The 16,322-nt window shown below is 34.2% G+C and overlaps 2 protein-coding genes across 3 annotated transcripts; one reads left to right on the top strand and one right to left on the bottom strand.

Annotated features, from left to right (window-relative positions):
* Positions 1-6,008, top strand: LOC106664134 (NAD-dependent protein deacylase Sirt4-like). The gene is made up of 2 exons (XM_014389576.2): positions 1-714; positions 5,557-6,008. The coding sequence occupies exons 1-2, from the start codon at positions 124-126 to the stop codon at positions 5,899-5,901; spliced, it is 936 nt and encodes a 311-aa protein (XP_014245062.1). The 5' UTR covers positions 1-123; the 3' UTR covers positions 5,902-6,008.
* Positions 6,009-11,265: 5,257 nt separating this feature from the next.
* Positions 11,266-14,343, bottom strand: LOC106664061. Of its 2 annotated transcripts, none has more exons than XM_014389439.2 (4): positions 13,990-14,343; positions 13,611-13,832; positions 13,418-13,548; positions 11,266-11,589 (listed from the first exon to the last, which is right to left on the bottom strand). In XM_014389439.2, the coding sequence occupies exons 1-4, from the start codon at positions 14,275-14,277 to the stop codon at positions 11,355-11,357; spliced, it is 876 nt and encodes a 291-aa protein (XP_014244925.1). In that variant the 5' UTR covers positions 14,278-14,343; the 3' UTR covers positions 11,266-11,354. The 2 variants fall into 2 exon arrangements, with proteins under 2 accessions (XP_014244925.1, XP_014244926.1); XM_014389440.2 differs by lacking the exon at positions 11,266-11,589 and adding an exon at positions 11,681-12,044.
* Positions 14,344-16,322: the final 1,979 nt, after the last annotated feature.

Below are 16,322 nucleotides of genomic sequence, written 5' to 3'. Positions count from 1 at the left end.
ACTATCTCTATCTCTGCAGTATCTCTATCAACGCTTGATAGGGTTTTTGTAGGGTGTAATGCGATTCGAGACTCGATTTTTCCCAGTAGGAATTTCCTCATTAATAGCAGAAAAGTCTGTTTAATGCGAGTCTCGGTCGTTTCTCTCTGCGAATTTCTTTGTTCTCGTTTCGTCCCCAGGCATGAACCGGTGAAATGCTGCGACATCAGGGAGTTGACGGATTTCATCGCGGATAAGCGACGTCTGCTCGTGCTCACCGGTGCCGGGATCTCGACGGAAAGCGGCCTGCCCGACTACAGGTCCGAGGATGTCGGCTTGTACAAGAGGAACGGCAAATCGCCTCCCTACGTTCCGATCAGCTACCAGCAATTCATCAATAACCACCGATTGAGGACCAGGTTCTGGCTCAGGAACTATCTCGGATGGGAGAAAATGTTCGCGCTTCAGCCCAACTCGACTCATCTCACACTGAAGAAGATGGAAACTTTGAACAAGGTCTTCTTCATCGTGACGCAGAACGTGGATTCACTTCATGAAAAGGCCAAGAGCTTGAACGTCGTCGAACTTCACGGCAGTGCTTATCGCGTCAAATGCTTAAGTTGCAGTTATTCGATTAAAAGGGAATTTTTCCAAGAAGCGCTTGTCACCTCCAACCCGTACGTCGACTCGGCCTCCGCCACCATAGCCCCGGACGGATACGTCGAATTGCAAGAGGTAACCGACGACTTCAACCAAAAGTCAACTCGTTAGGTTTACATCCGTTTGATTTACATAAAAAGCTCTCCCGTTTCAAGATTTACCACTTTTTTCTCCCATTCAAATTGACTCATTAAATTATAAGCCTCATTGGGATATTTTGAGTACCAGTTCCTCAAAGAAGCAAGGTAGAAAATCCTTTTTTTTATTTTCATTTTTAAAAGTCAGATTAAGGACTATGTCGATTTTCAAAACTGTTTGCCCAAGACTTGTCAAATAGCTCAGAAAAACTCGTCCTGATGACAATTCTGGAGAATATGGAGCTTTCATATTGGAGAGTTTTCATTAACCCTAGATTGAAATATTCATTTTTCAGAAATTTCTGACACCACAGTTATAATTTATATGTACATATCACGTCATTTTAAATCAATTTTTCTGAGTTTTGTCGTTTTCAAAATTGTTTGCTTAATGGTATTGTTGAAAAACAAAAAAAATGGACTTTTAACGACACCGCTGGAGAGTATTGAGCCGTGAGAGTTTCTTATCTGATAATTGTTCACTCGTAATTTTTTGCAATTTGTGGAGTTGTCATTAACCCTAGATTGAAATGTTCATTCTTTTTATGGCACCAGACCAGAATGGCAAAGTTGTTCTTTTCTATGTTGATTTGTCCTTGAATGGCAAACGCTCATTCAAGACTTAAGACCTTCTTGCAAACAAATCTTTTGGTTTTGACTTACTTAATTGTTTTTAACAGAAAACCTACTTGATTGCTTAAAATTCTGTCACCGAGGGTATCTGGTTATTTGTTTTAACAGACTTGGAAATTGAGGACTGCGGTAGTCGAGTGGTTAGGGCATCAGACGATTGGTCGTTGACTGGCTGTAGGTTTGAAAACTACTGCTCAAAAATTTCTGATGCCACAGTTATCATTTATATGTACACACCACTTCATTTTAAATCAATTTTTCTGGGTTTAGTCAGTTTTCAAAATTGTTTGCCTAAGGATATTGTCAAAAAACTTTAAAAAAATGTCTTTTGACGACACCCCTGGAGGGTATGGAGCCATGGTAAAGTTTCTTATCCGATAATTGTTCACTCATAATTTTTTGCAATTTTTGGAGTTTTCAGTTTTTGAAATGTTTTGTTTTTTATGACAACAAAGTTGGTCTCTCCTACGATGATTGACCTCAAAAAAAGTCATCAGTTACATTGTGTAGCACTCATTTATCAAGCTTTTTAACTTTTCCAGATAATGGTGTATATCGGTTTTCAAATTTGTTTGCCTATGTGTATTGTCGAAAAGCTCCGAAGTGGTATACTTACAGGTGGTACAGCCCTGGAGAGAATGGAAAATTTGGCAGAGTTTCTCATCTGATGTCAAAATTTCCTCCTGTGATTTTTACAGGATATGGGTGAGCGTTGATTAGCCCAACCCTGGGTAGAAATCTTCAAGTTTTGAATGGCGCCTATTGAGACAGGCATGTTTGGTTTCTCCTGTGATGGTATGAGATGCAAAAGCTCATAATGGACCCTTGTCAGTTCGAAAAATAGTGACTACAACATTTTTATATGGGATTCATCAAGGGAAAGCCATTGATATGACCACAAAAAATTATTACACACTATTCATATTTCATTGCAAGTGAAGATGATTCTATCCTAAAATCTATTTTTAGAGCATACTGTCATCCAGTTAAATTGTGTAAGACTCATTTATGTAGCTTCTTCTCCCAACGAGAAATGGTTTGTCTAAGTCATTGTTGAAAAGCTCAAAAAAAGATTTCTTTTGACGACAGTCCAGCTTATTTTTAAGTTTCATATGACCAATCCAGAAAGGCACAGTTAGTTGGTCTTTTCTGCAATGAGTTGATCTTTAGAGACAATAGTTCAGTTTTAAGACTTAAAGAGGGGCTTATTATGTCACAGCAGAACAATCAAAAAGTTTTTTTAAATTATACACATGATTTCAAATTAATTTAAGGCTTACTTGCAAACAAATGGCATCTTTTGACTTTTATAATTACATATGAGAAAAAATCTGCTGGGTTGCATATAATTCTGTCATCGAGAATATCTGGATATTTACTTTTGCAGATTGGAATTTGACAGACTACAATAATTGAGTGGTTGGTGGTGGCATCAGACACTTGGTTTGTTGACTATGCAGTTGTGGGTTCGATTTTCACAGCCCCCCTGGAATTTCTGACCCGACAACTGCCACTTAATTTTAAACCAATTTATACAATGAATTTTTAGTCCTCCTGTTCTAAATTTTGTAGCCTATTAGTCTAGATTAAACTTGCACTTATTCGATTAAAAAGCTATAATTTTTACAAAGCTCCTTACACTTTTTATGTATATAAAGTGATGATTATATCTTTTAATTTCATCGCACTCAGAAAATTTTTATGTAATGTAAGTACTAGATTTACTTTCGATCTTTTTTTTAATTGTGAATTTAAAAAACGAGTGTCTGTAACTTACAGATCAAACTCCTTGCTGGGTTGGTCTGTTAGACGCATATCACCATCCCAAGTGTGTTTCTATTGTTCGCACTAACTCAAGGATGGTGAAATGATGAAATGCATCTAACAGACCAGCCCAGCGAGGATAGGCGACCAAAATGATCGGTAATTATCCAAATCAGTTCATGATTGAACCTATAAATTATTCATTCATCCTGGTCTACCTATTCGTGCTGTGTTGGTTTGTCAGATGTGTTTAATCATTTCGTCATCTTCAGTGGTTCATCTATGTGCTAATCTGTCATCTGTGACCATAAAATCATTATTACAGTTGGTATAAATGCAGATGAAATCGCGATCCTAGAGACTTATGTTAAAAGATTTCTCCTTGTTTTCCTTGATGTTGTAACTAACCAACTTGTAATTTGGTCATTTCCGATCATCCTAGTTTCCCTTTCATACTGACATGGTGAGGACAGGCATACCAGGATGATCAGCACCGACCAAATTGCATATTTCCTTGTATTTAATATAACAGTCTAATTGTATTTTTATGTCGTGTTCTATCAGAATTTTAATTTCTGGGCATTATTCTTTTCCAATACTTATTAATACTTTACTATTAATAATTTACTATTGATAATTTCTGATTAATCAATTATGAGTCTGCATTTTTAAATAGACTCTAAGAAGTTCTGGGTCTTTTGTAGAAGTGATTTAAGTTTACTTATATATAACTAACAAAGTGCTCCTTTGTTCTCTTTTGATGATAAGCTCCATTGAGAGTGGTGAAATTTATAAAAGAAAATTTCTGAGTTCAGTAGCCAGTTTTGAAACACTCTTTTTAAAGGAAAACAGTTTTATTTTGACAAGGTATTTAAAATGGCTCAAAATAATTTTTCTCGCACAAAGATTTTGGAATTTGAGGATGTAAATTTAACCTTGTTTTGCTTATAAATAAAATGTAGGTAATTACATCCTCATATTTCAAGCTGCTTGAAGCCAATTGTTAATAAGGAAAATTACATTTAGCTTTTGACTTAGGGATACCGTACACACCTCACAGGTCACCAAGAAAGTACTTTGTAAACTTGAAATAAGATAAATGAACCTGTAATTGGTCATTACTGCTAAGTTTGGTCTGTCTATCCTTGCTCGGAAGACACCGACAAACAAAGAAAATACTTTACAGAAGGAGACTTGTTTTCACAAAAATCACCCAGACTCAACACTGATGATGACGAAATGCTGAAAGATTCTAACAGAGTGAAAACAAGGTTGGCAGACAAATGATCAGTAACTACCAAATCACAAATTTGTCTCAAAGTAAAATCGAAATAACATTTAAAAAACTGGAATTTAACTTAATGTTTTTAGTTCACATGATTCAACTTTTGTTGATCAACTAACGTTCATAAGGAATCTATCGTAAGAACATTTTTCAACAGAGGTGATCAATTTTCAACTTCTCCTTTTGTTTGAAGAAAAAAAATTGAGCCTAAGTTGACTTGAGGTGTGATGCTAAAATTATTGGAATTTTATTAGAAGCATTACTGCCTTTGGGGGAACCATGATGGCAGACTTGCCACACTAACGCAGTCCTGTGTTTGAATACCAGCAAAGGTCATTGATTTTTAATTGTGAATAATATGGAAGAAGTATTTTAAAGTGGATTAACACCTCATCCATGACACCCAATAGTTAATAAGATGTTAAGTCCTCCTTGGAAAACGGGTCGATTTTAAATTTGCCAGATTAAAGGTCCTGTGTTCAAATCCTGCCCATTGCTTTTTAATTAATAATGACATGAAAAATGTATTGTAAAGTGGTTTACCTCCTTGTCTGTGTCACCCAGTGAGTAGTCAGTTAGGTCCTCCTGTATGACAGGAAAACTGGATCGATTTTGTATTTGCCAAGTTAAGAGGTTGTGGGTTTGGATCCCAGCATAGCATATGGATTTTTAATTGTAAATGATATGGGGAAAGTATTGTAAAGTGGTTTGACCCCTTTTTCGCAACCCCCACACAGATTAGAAAGAAAACACTAGTTCTAGAAAAGAAAAGTAATTTCCAAATTTATTATTACAAAATTAAGGCATTTGCCTTTTGCTTCAGATTAATGCTATTCTTTGGTATAATGGTTGTGATATAACATTAATGATATATGCACCTAAGGCCTAATGATGATGTGACTTGATGAATATAAAAATAAAGATGTGAAAGAAAGTGCATGTTCTGTTCTAATAGAAATGAAAATTACTGGACTTACTACTGATTCGTAGAATCAGAAAAATTAGTTTCAATTGAGAATGTGTCTTTACTGAGCTTTTAGTATATTTTTCTTTTTGTTTTTGTCAGCCATGGATTAATTTCCATTATTTTGTTCACAGAACGATGATATTCATTTTGCTGTTCCTGATTGTCCAGATTGTGGAGATCTTTTGAAACCGGACATAGTCTTTTTTGGGGAAAACATACCAAAAGAGCGGCTCTCTGAAGTCAGTAAATTGATTCATAAATGTGACTCATTACTTGTTCTTGGTTCAACGTTGACTGTAAACTCAAGTTATAGAATAGTACATGCATGCCATGAAATGAAGAAACCGATCGCAATAGTCAATATTGGTCCTACGAGAGGAGATAATTTTGCATTAATAAAAATTGACACAAGATGTGGTGCCATTTTGCCTTTAGTCTTTCAAGAACTGTGGCATTTAGAAAGTGGTTTATTTTAATTGTTAAAAATTTATTTATTATTATTTTTTAAAGTGATATTTCATGGCAATTAGCAACATTTGTTATAAACAAAATTGAATAAATTTGTGTTATTCAGTCAGTCTTATTCATTGGATTTCTTTTTGGCTTTTTGCATAATGTATCAGAATTTAACAACAATTAGCAAAATAATATACACAAACATTTTAAACATCTTGTTTATCAAAAATTGCCCAACTGTTTCTTTCAAGTAAACGGAAATAATTTGGCTTACCATGGATTAATATATTTTTATCTAATTTGCACGAAATTAAGAAATATATTTCAAATGGCTTTTTATTAATAGTGCTAGCATTATTGTGAGTGTGGTTGCTTAACAAACAGCAAAACATAACATTCATCTATATTCTATAACCAAAATAGCACCAATCACATAGTTTATATTGTCAATTGTAAAATATTAATTTCCATGGTTTCTAGTCAATTGTTAAAATAATTAAAGTCAAAATCTTTGACTTCAGTGTGGATTAAACCTCAGAAGCCTCATTCAAATGAAATTCACGACCTTTCAATAAGTACGTAGCATGTGTTGAGTTGATGGTTAAGCTTTTTTAAATATTTTCGTATTATAACTTTTTATTAGTTATGTACTGATTCACTTAGTGTGTTCCAAAAGCTGAGAAGAGCCCCCCCCCCATAATAAATAAGATAAAATTAGGTTAAAAGGGATCGACATGGTTGGGATGAAAGTCAAATGGTACCTGGTCATATAGGGACAGCCGGGAACGGAGAAGCAGACAGGGCGGCCAAAAGGCCTTATGACGCTACCCATACAGTTCGGCCGGTGGATTTAAAACTTAATTTCAAATACAAAAAAGGAGAATGAAAAAACAGCTGGGCTCGAAAAAATAGAAATAACCCTAACAAACTGAGGCAGGTTAAGAAAGAGGTCGATCACGGATGGAGAACAGGTCAAAAAGATAAAAGGTCATACTACAAGTATAACGCACGGGCACCTTCTGGCTGGATAGTGACACTGCCCATTATCAATGATAGAATAACAATTGAACATAGTTTCAATTGTAGAAGGCTCGACTATATAGACAGACAATACTTTGGCATATCATCCAACCTGTGTGCAGTATTGAGGCACGATAGCAGGCACAGATTGCTGTTCTGGGACATAGAACTATAGGGATTTTTAAATGTATGTTCTGTCTGGGTTGTGTTTATGTTACTTTACTGTAATGAATGTAATTTATTGGAAGAGGTTTTTTAAACCTGTCCCAGTAATTTGAATACTCTGGAGGAGTGTATGTGACCAGACTTCTATGTTCGTAATGGATGTTGTGTTTGTTAATTTACTGGAATGAATGTAATTTATTAGCATGAAANGAACATCTAAAGAGACTGAAAAATTTGCGAAAACATATTGACTATATTGAACAAACAAATTGGCTATATACGCCTATTGATGAATTAATTGGACATACAGAAAATACTAATAAAAAACTTTGATTGTATGTTACGATAGCAAAATCAGTTATGTTCAAAATCTTCCTCAAGCTGTAGGAAAATTTTCTATAAGTTGTTTTAGTGTTAAAATCATGTGTTGTGAGATTTCCTTGTTGGGTTGGTCTGTCAGATATGTTTCAATCATTACGCCATCTTCAGTATTGTGCCTGCAGCATTATGAACCTATAATTTGGTCGTTACCAAACAACTGTTCGTTTCTTTCCATATAAATATAATTAAGACAAATTTATAATTTACAGAAGAAGTATGGTACTGCAATGTCTGAGTGGTTAGGGTGTCCAACTTATTTTTCCCATGCTTGCAATTGTGGGTTCAAAGCCCATCAGAGCCAATGGTTTTTTAATGGGTTATAGTATGAAACATTTCCTGTTTTACAGGAAAACTTAGTCAATCCTGTATTTGCCAAGTTATAGGTTCTGGGTTTAAATACCAGCAGACCCCTTTTACAGGAGACGTCATCATAAAATTAACCCAGACTCTACGATGAAGATGGCAAAATGATGAAATGCTTCTGACAGACCAACCAAGCAAAGATAGACCAAGTCAATTGGTATGGATCAAATTACAAAATCATGTTTTATTACACAATATTAATTCAATTATTACTCAATTTATGTTTTTACTTTTATTTTTTTGTTCTTTTTTTCAGGTTTGTACAAATTCTATTTCTAAACAAGGAAAACTAAAAGACATGTGATGATGACAAAAAAATTGTCAATAAAATAAACTAAATTCATCTTTCAACTTGATTGTGATTTTATTCTGGTCATAGATTCTATAAACTGTTTTCTGCATATACAAAGGCAGTTGAATTAGTTTTAAGTTAAATATGTTATCAGATGAAGCCGTTATAGTACTGACCAACAAAACATTACTGTAACGTTTTGAGTAAATATTCATGTTTCACCTGTCTTCTAAAGAAAATAATAAAATGTTTATTATTGTATTTCATAATTAAAATATCGACGAAAGAAAAACTGAATTATGAAGCTTTATTGATAAAATATTATTATTAAAAATTTGTAATATTAAGTGTTAAAATAAATCAGTACCAATGAGTACTAATTTTTATATTATTTTTCTGAAATAAATTTGTTGAGATTAAATCACATAATTACATACCTGTACTCCTACTATATTATTTAAACTGAGTTCATTGAAAGTCAGACAAAACAAACCTAAAAAAAAAAATTTAACACCACAAACTAATGTGCTTATCCTGTTTTCTATTTGGAAATTTACCCTTGAATGCATCATTGATAGGCTAAGTTGGATAAATTTTAATATGATTAAGCTAAACAATTATCTAGATTTCAATATTGAACATGTAATCAAAGAAAATGGATAAAGTGTAGGCAAGGTATACAAATAAAACTAACAGGAAAATCGTCTCATTGGCTGAATTTTCACTTAAAAGAAATAGCTGTCCTACAATCACTCTAGTCCCTAACTAGGTTTAGTAGTTTTGCCATTTCTATTATAATTCTTTAATGGATGTTTTTGCATGTCTCTGTCATGCAGCATGATCCCATTGAACGGAGGACTTAATTCTTAACCTGTTGTCTCATGGATCTACATTTTTGGCAATTTGGTACGCTAAAAAACAATTCAGGACTGATAGGTGTCCTGATCGAACTGTCCTTGGCCTATTTATCGATCTTTTTGCTCTTCTGACCTTTATGAATTGGTACCTAAACAAGGTCCCAATCCCAAACGGTTATTATATATATTACCGATAAGTTACAGTATTTGTACCGTTTGGTTGTCTGAGTAGATGGCTATACTTTTGTTGATAATATCTTGCCTTTTGAGATCGTATAAATCACCTAACAATATTACAATTAATTAAGGTTTTTAGTTGAGATAAAAAAGACAATCGCACGAGCGGGATTTGTACCCACGATCTTCGGCTAGATACGCTGCTGCTCTACCACTTGAGCTATCGTGACCTCGATCCACTTGGACACTAACTTCCCATCTCAACCACACCTTTTTGAATTTTCCCTCTTTTTTGCCATTTTTCAAATGTCGTGTAATCGGATTGGATTCTCGACGACAAATGAAATGGCCATGGAGAGCTTTAGTGAAGTATACTTCATTTTAAATCATTAAATTCACTAATTTCATGGTCCGCTTGACCAATTAATATATTACAATTAATTAAGGTTTTTAGTTGAGATAAAAAAAGTCAATGGCACGAGCGGGATTCGAACCCACGATCTTCGGCTAGATACACCGCTGCTCTACCACTTGAGAGCTTGCTCTACCACATTTTCATTTTGAAAATTGAAAAATGGCAAAAAGGAGGGAAAATTCAAAAAAGTGGAGTTGAGATGGGAAGTTAGTGTCCGAGTGGATCGAGGTCACGATAGCTCAAGTGGTGGAGCAGCGGCGTATCTAGCTGAAGATCGTGGGTTCGAATCCCGCTCGTGCCATTGACTTTTTTATCTCAACTAAAACCCTTAATTTATTGTAATGTATTAATTGGTCAAGCAGACCACGAAATTAGTGAATTCACCTAACAATGTTCCTGAACATGCCTTCTCCTGTGTGTATGCTTGTGTTTACCTCTCATAGGTGTAAGAACCATAGCCTTTGCACCAACAGAGGACATGCTCTGCTGTTTCTTTTTCCTGGCAATATCTTCAATAAGTTCATTATGTTTATTGATCTGATCGATCAAATTACTTCTTTCAATTATTTATTCTTTGTATCTAAGGTCTTGGTTGAAATGAAAAAGTTAGTGTCACGAACGGGATTCGAACCCACAACCTTCGGCTATCTTCAATAATCTTGTTTCTACTTTTCTGAGTATATACTTATGCCTCTGGAGCATGCAGTGTTCAGTTAATCCTACTGTTATTCTAATCCTAACTAGCTTTCGCGGTTCTGATGTTAGTTTCTGCGATTGTCCTGGTCGAACTCTAGCTGGTTAATTTATCAATTTCCTTATTGCCCCTTTGCCTTGATGCCTAAATAAGGTTAATTTTGTAGTACTCAATTCTTTGGAAATGACTACCGATGAGGTAGTTGCCTTTAGTGCAGCTATGTCTGAGTAGATAGCTATTCTTTTGTTGATAATACCGAGCAATTTGATCTCCCTGGCAGTGTTCAATAGCCTTAGTCCCCCCTTAAAGACAGGCATATTGCCCAAGGCCATGAATTCTAATTTTATATATTACCAACTCCACGGTTCATATTTTTCAACCTATAAATAGGGATGAATTATAGTTGTATAAATACTATCTCCTGACCTAGGCCTTAGAGCCATTTTTATACCAGATATAGCCAGCATTAATGGTGATCCCTTTCTCCCAATCTGCTCTGCCGAGTCTTTTAATTCAAAATGTCTTATCATATATGTTACACTAATGTAAGATCAATACCACATCAAGAATGGACCATCTCTAACAACAAACTTGCAAAAAACAACTAGAGTTCTAAGACTGGTCAAGTACCACAATTAAGCACACCAGCAGTGGATCAAAGATGAGAGAAATATCAGGTTTAAATAAAACAATGTACTTTATTTCCACAAGGAAAAGATAGATCTTTTTCTCAGCTTGTTGGAATTACAGAAAATGATATCAGTTTGAATTCTTGTCTAATAAAATATCACCTAATTAAATAATATCGAACAAGATATTTGCTGACTCTCCCAAGAAAACACAGAGTCATCGAAACAACAGGGCTTCAGTTTGGACACGCTGTATTTACTGTCTAAAAAAATTAGCAGAGTGCACTTTTCATGCATGAATCACCAAGGACCCCAGATTTATAAAAAAACTTCTGCAATTTAAAAATATCACAAATTTCTATTTACTTATCTGTTTACTTATGAATTTTCATAGTACCAAGTTAATTTAATAAAATAATAGTCATTTATAAGCTTTTTAGTTTAGAAAAAATTCTTGAAATGTTCTTGTCGATGATAGTATTACTCTCCTCGGGATTGTTGCAGCATGGAATTTATCACTGACATATCTACAGGGTTATGCCAGACAAGGTAGTCACGGTAGACTTGCTTTGTGTCCGTAGGAAAAGGTGGATTACGCCGTTTTGTCCCACCGTGATGCGGGTTCCAAGTATAACTGTGCGACAATACTCCCTTTCTTCTAGCATCGAGTAATATCTGACAACCCAATACATCCTTTTTCCTTGGGAAAACATCACTGAAAACATTAACATTATTATTAAGGAATAACATTAATAGATAAAAAGCATGAATAAGGTGATATAAGGGTCAATCAACATCAACAAATGTAAATGTTTTTATTTTGTATTAGTTAAAGCTTACATTAAATTGAAGCGTTGAATGACAAGCTATCATCTAATTAAAGTTACTTTAGGTAACATTATTGAAATTTAGGTAGCATTGCACCTCCAAACTTGACCACCATGGTCTGATGGTAAAAATACATTAAAAAAACATGATTAAAAGAAAGTGGCCGCATTGGTGGACAGGATCTGTCTGTCGATTGGCTCTTGGAGAATCTGACTTTTAGAAGAAGGGTCATCCTCACATGATTAAGAATAGGCCATGCGAGGTTCACACTTAGATTTGGGCCAAAGCCATTTGTCCTGCCATTATATGTCCTGTGTGTAAAGGTTTCTCGATATGTCCTACCTAATTAAAGGGTACATTAATTTCATAACACTGACACATTGACTCATTAATTTCATAAGATAACTGACTCATTTGCTAATTAATTTAATAAGAAAACTATTCGACCTAAGGATGAATTCAATAAACATTGAAGGGCGCAACTCCTTGCCCCTATATCGTGAAGGAAAACCATCCGATATGAGAATTGTGTCTGAGCACATCAGCGAATATCTGGCCCCCCTGTTTCAATTCTTGGAGGGAACAGGGTTGTTTTATTGTATATAGTACAGTGTTAAGAGAGAATGTATTTATTGGCATGAATGTGAAGTTGAGAAGGCCGGCGGTGGAAATTGATTATCCCATCAACCCTTAATTATAGGTTTAAAGGCTGATGGAGGAATATCAAGTACACCACCCTGATTGAATGGTATTTATTTATTTATTTACGGATCGAAATCCACTTAATATAAATGATAAATATAAAAATACAATTAAAGAGTAAAAACTGAACAACAAAAATGAAAGACATAATTACTAACCAAATAAGGCAGAGGAAATAAAATAAAGCTGAAAGACAATTGAAACTACAATAATTAGGTACATATTTAATGAAAATAATGCTCTTTGTAAATATATAATAAGACTAGAGTGCGAGAATTAGTTGAACCAGTAAATGAAATAAATTGTAATAATTTTGTCCAGTATGAAATATAAAAGCATTCAACTAAGGTTGTAGNTTTTTAACGGTTCAGAATATAGTGTAAAGGAGCAATAAGAGCCACAGAACAATTTTTAACTAATATAGGGGGTATGCAATCGGGACCAGAAGAGATATAGTAATTAGAGATAGTGTGAGAAGATGGCATAAGGAGAGAGGTTGTTTCAGGTAGAACTATGGTCATAGACTTGGGAGAAATATTTAGCAAAGAGATTAGCAATGTCATGGCCATTAGATGAAGGTTCATTTCCTAAACGCATGAAAGAGGGCATGGCCTTAGAAGTGTTGACAGAATTCACATAATTCCAAAACTTTTTAGTATTAGATTGGATTGAGTTTTCTGTATCAAAAAGATAATTCTTATGTATTATGGTATGTAAATAGGAAAGAATGTATTTAAGAGTGAGTGGGTTTGAAGCTAGAAACTGATTGTATTAGGGGCTGAAATGAACTAGCTGTTGATAGCCCCTAGATAAAACTGAGGCCTGACCCCCAGACTGCCACTCCTGATATGGGTGATTCTCAAGGTCTATTAGTAATTTATTGTAAATTGCAAAAATTGGAATTGCCGATGGACTCCAACAAATGATAGGCTCAACTCTGTGCATGCTTGTATGAATGTATAGATGTGAGCTTATATAAATCAGTAATTATTAAAATTTAATTGAAATTTTACCATGGTTGTGAACAAGCAGCGTCTTTTAAAGCAGCAGTATTATTTGATTGTATAGTTTTCCAAGTTGCGATTGCAGGCACTAAATAATTATGTAAGATTTGTGTAGGCTCTGACGGAGGTGGTTTTAATTTCTAAAAAGAGATACATATTTATTCATTAGACTCAACCAATTTTTTTGTTAAATCTTTAGTACCCATTTTCGTTTGTAATCGTCAGCACTAAATACTATCTTCTTGAACTGGAATCCATCGACTGAAAAATCTGCTTTGTAAGTTGACTTGTAAGTGTATTCAATGACCTTTGGATAGGTCTCGAGTTCTTTCATTGCAGACAACTGTACGGAAAATTTGCATTTTTCAATCATGTTTGTTTTCTTTGATAAATTATCTTCTTTCCCTCTGAGATAATCTTCCGGCTAAAAATAATTTTTATTTATAATTTAATACACATTATCTTGAATCGTAAATTGTAAAATGTTATCTAGGGTTACATTTTGTATTACATATATTAGATTTGTCAGCTTATTTGCACACATAAATATAACATAGCAATAAGAAATTTTGTAAACTTACAAGTATTACATCCTCAGATGTGAAAGGAACAAAAGTCTGTGGATGTTTGTTCACAGTTTCTACATCGACATTTCCTTGAATGCAATATTCTTGCATCACATCAGGCTGGATAACATCGACCTTACATGCGGGTGGTTCTGTAATAGTCGTGCGCTCATGGCTTATTATATTACGGCATGTTGGAGCGGGGAGTTTTGGTTTAGGACAAATGTATTCTAGCTGTCTATAATCTTCTTTATGTGTTGTTTCCATGTGGAACCAAGTAATTTTATACTCCTGGTCCTCCATGTTTAACCAGCTAAAAAGCACAAGAATTTCGCTTTTAAATAATACCACAGAATTATTTCTGTTACTAAGGAGACTCAACTTTATTTATATCATGTGACATAAAAAAACAGCTTTTAAAAAATATTATTATAATCTACTTATTGCGCTGAATATTACAAATAGAATCATCGTTGCCATTTAATGTAAGAGTTGACCGACCAAACAACACATAGAATCACTGAATACATTGAAATGTTATTTTAGGCAAACCAAAACAAACAAGGATCGGCAGATCACAAATGACCATACTAGAAATTCATAGATGAGCTAAACTAATAAAAAATATCATTTTTGGTCTGCCTATTCCGTCATACAGCGGCAGACTTGAAATGTGTGTGAAATGTTTGTAACATTTTAGTTTGTGAGCAAAGGTGTTCCATTTTAAAAATTGATTCTGTATGGTCTGAAGTTTTTTGGTCATTTCACAAGTTAAGTTCTATATATCACTAGCATATAGAAACATAGGTTACAAAAATGCATTAAAAATCATGTTTCTTAACTTACAGAGACAGTGGAGTTACGGGAAAGAATGGGGAACAGAGTCATAGTTATGTCCTAATTAAATTTATAAATGCGCTAAGGTTAATATAGAGTCATGTAGTAAGTCCCGGTTTTAGACTGTTTGCCTTTAGGTTCCTCACACTATCAGTTGGTCTAAAATTGGCCTTCATTTGGTGAAATAGCACTGATTTTCCTAATTGTTTTTAGTGTCCATTTTTGACAAAACCTTGTTATTATTTGTATTCCCCAATCTGAATTGTTGAAATTCCTCTTGGACTCCAAGATGTTGAGAACAAGGCTCATCAGCATTGTCAGAGGATGTTCGTTTATCAGAGGTTCACGTTATAAATGCAAAACAGAAGGGGACCAAAGGACCTTGTGGCACTCCGGCTGCTATTTTATACAGGGAGGAAAAAGATTTCTTGCTGTGTTGAAATATTGCTTAAATAGGATTGTAGTATCATCTAAAAAACTATCCCATTTATTTATTTACATTTAGCTTTTCTTTTTTCCTTTATTGTTAATATTTAATTATTTTTGTAGACAAATGGTGAGATGACCATGCCTTAGATGTTTATAAAAAAATTAGTAAATACTTATTTATGTAATCTCAAATCTGCACATGTATGTACATGCATACACACGTGCTCAGAAGGCACACAAAACTATCAGTATACTGAGGAATTTAATGTATATGCAACAGTGCACTTGGTACGTAAGCTGCTTTCTTTTAATTATAATTTTATAAATTTGTAATTGTAAATAAAAATGAATATCATTCTTTCAATCTTTGCAAAATGCATTGAATTTTTCTTCAGACTACAGCTTGTTAAGATATAACCATTGTAGCCGCTAAAGATGGTGGATGCTCCAACAGCTCAGATGGTTGTTGATACGAGCCAGTACTTATCTTCCTCCCAAATTATCGCTCAGCCTAAACTGGCTGTTTATTTTTATTTTGTTTATTTATGATTATATAATTATAAGTATAATTAATATATATTATATATATTTAACAAAGTAAACCTGCATTATAAAAATAACAAGTAAAAAAATTGTAGGTGACCTATAATGTCGAAAAGGGTTCATTTTGTCCATAGACTGAATAGTTTTCTTATAAAATTAATGAGCCAATATGTCAGTGTTCTTAAGGAATTAATGAGCCAATGAGTCAGTTTTCTTAACCCTATCACACACAGTTCTATAATCTATATTGGTGGACCAAAGCTCAACAGAAAGTAGCTAGCCAAACACTAAGCAAACCTATGTATCACAGGGGCAATGGGAACAACTCCTACGAGTGCATTAGAAACCTTGTTAAACCTAAAAACATTTATACAAGGAGTGACTAGGAAAAGCTCATTTAGGCTCCAAAAACAATTAAATTGGATACGAACTAAACAATTTGGGCACACAACCATAACTAACAAAAAAACACCCATACCAAGAAATGGGGACTGACTACATGAACCCAGAAACATTCTTTACAACATCCTATAAAGTCT

This window comes from Cimex lectularius, unplaced genomic scaffold, assembly GCF_000648675.2.
Source record: "Cimex lectularius strain Harlan isolate CLEC.00 unplaced genomic scaffold, Clec_2.1 scaffold344, whole genome shotgun sequence".
Classification (NCBI taxonomy): Eukaryota; Metazoa; Arthropoda; class Insecta; order Hemiptera; family Cimicidae; genus Cimex; species Cimex lectularius.
Note: the sequence above shows the minus strand (reverse complement) of the source record. Positions and strands in the feature narration are given on the sequence as shown.

Coding starts and splice junctions, on each gene's coding strand:
- LOC106664134 (XM_014389576.2), top strand. CDS start 124: ATGCGAGTCTCGGTCGTTTCTCTCTGCGAATTTCTTTGTTCTCGTTTC. Junction 715..5,556: donor GATACGTCGAATTGCAAGAG/GTAACCGACGAC, acceptor TTTTGTTCACAG/AACGATGATATTCATTTTGC.
- LOC106664061 (XM_014389439.2), bottom strand. CDS start 14,277: ATGGAGGACCAGGAGTATAAAATTACTTGGTTCCACATGGAAACAACA. Junction 13,833..13,989: donor CATCTGAGGATGTAATACTT/GTAAGTTTACAA, acceptor AATTATTTTTAG/CCGGAAGATTATCTCAGAGG. Junction 11,590..13,417: donor GCTGCTTGTTCACAACCATG/GTAAAATTTCAA, acceptor TAATGTTTTCAG/TGATGTTTTCCCAAGGAAAA.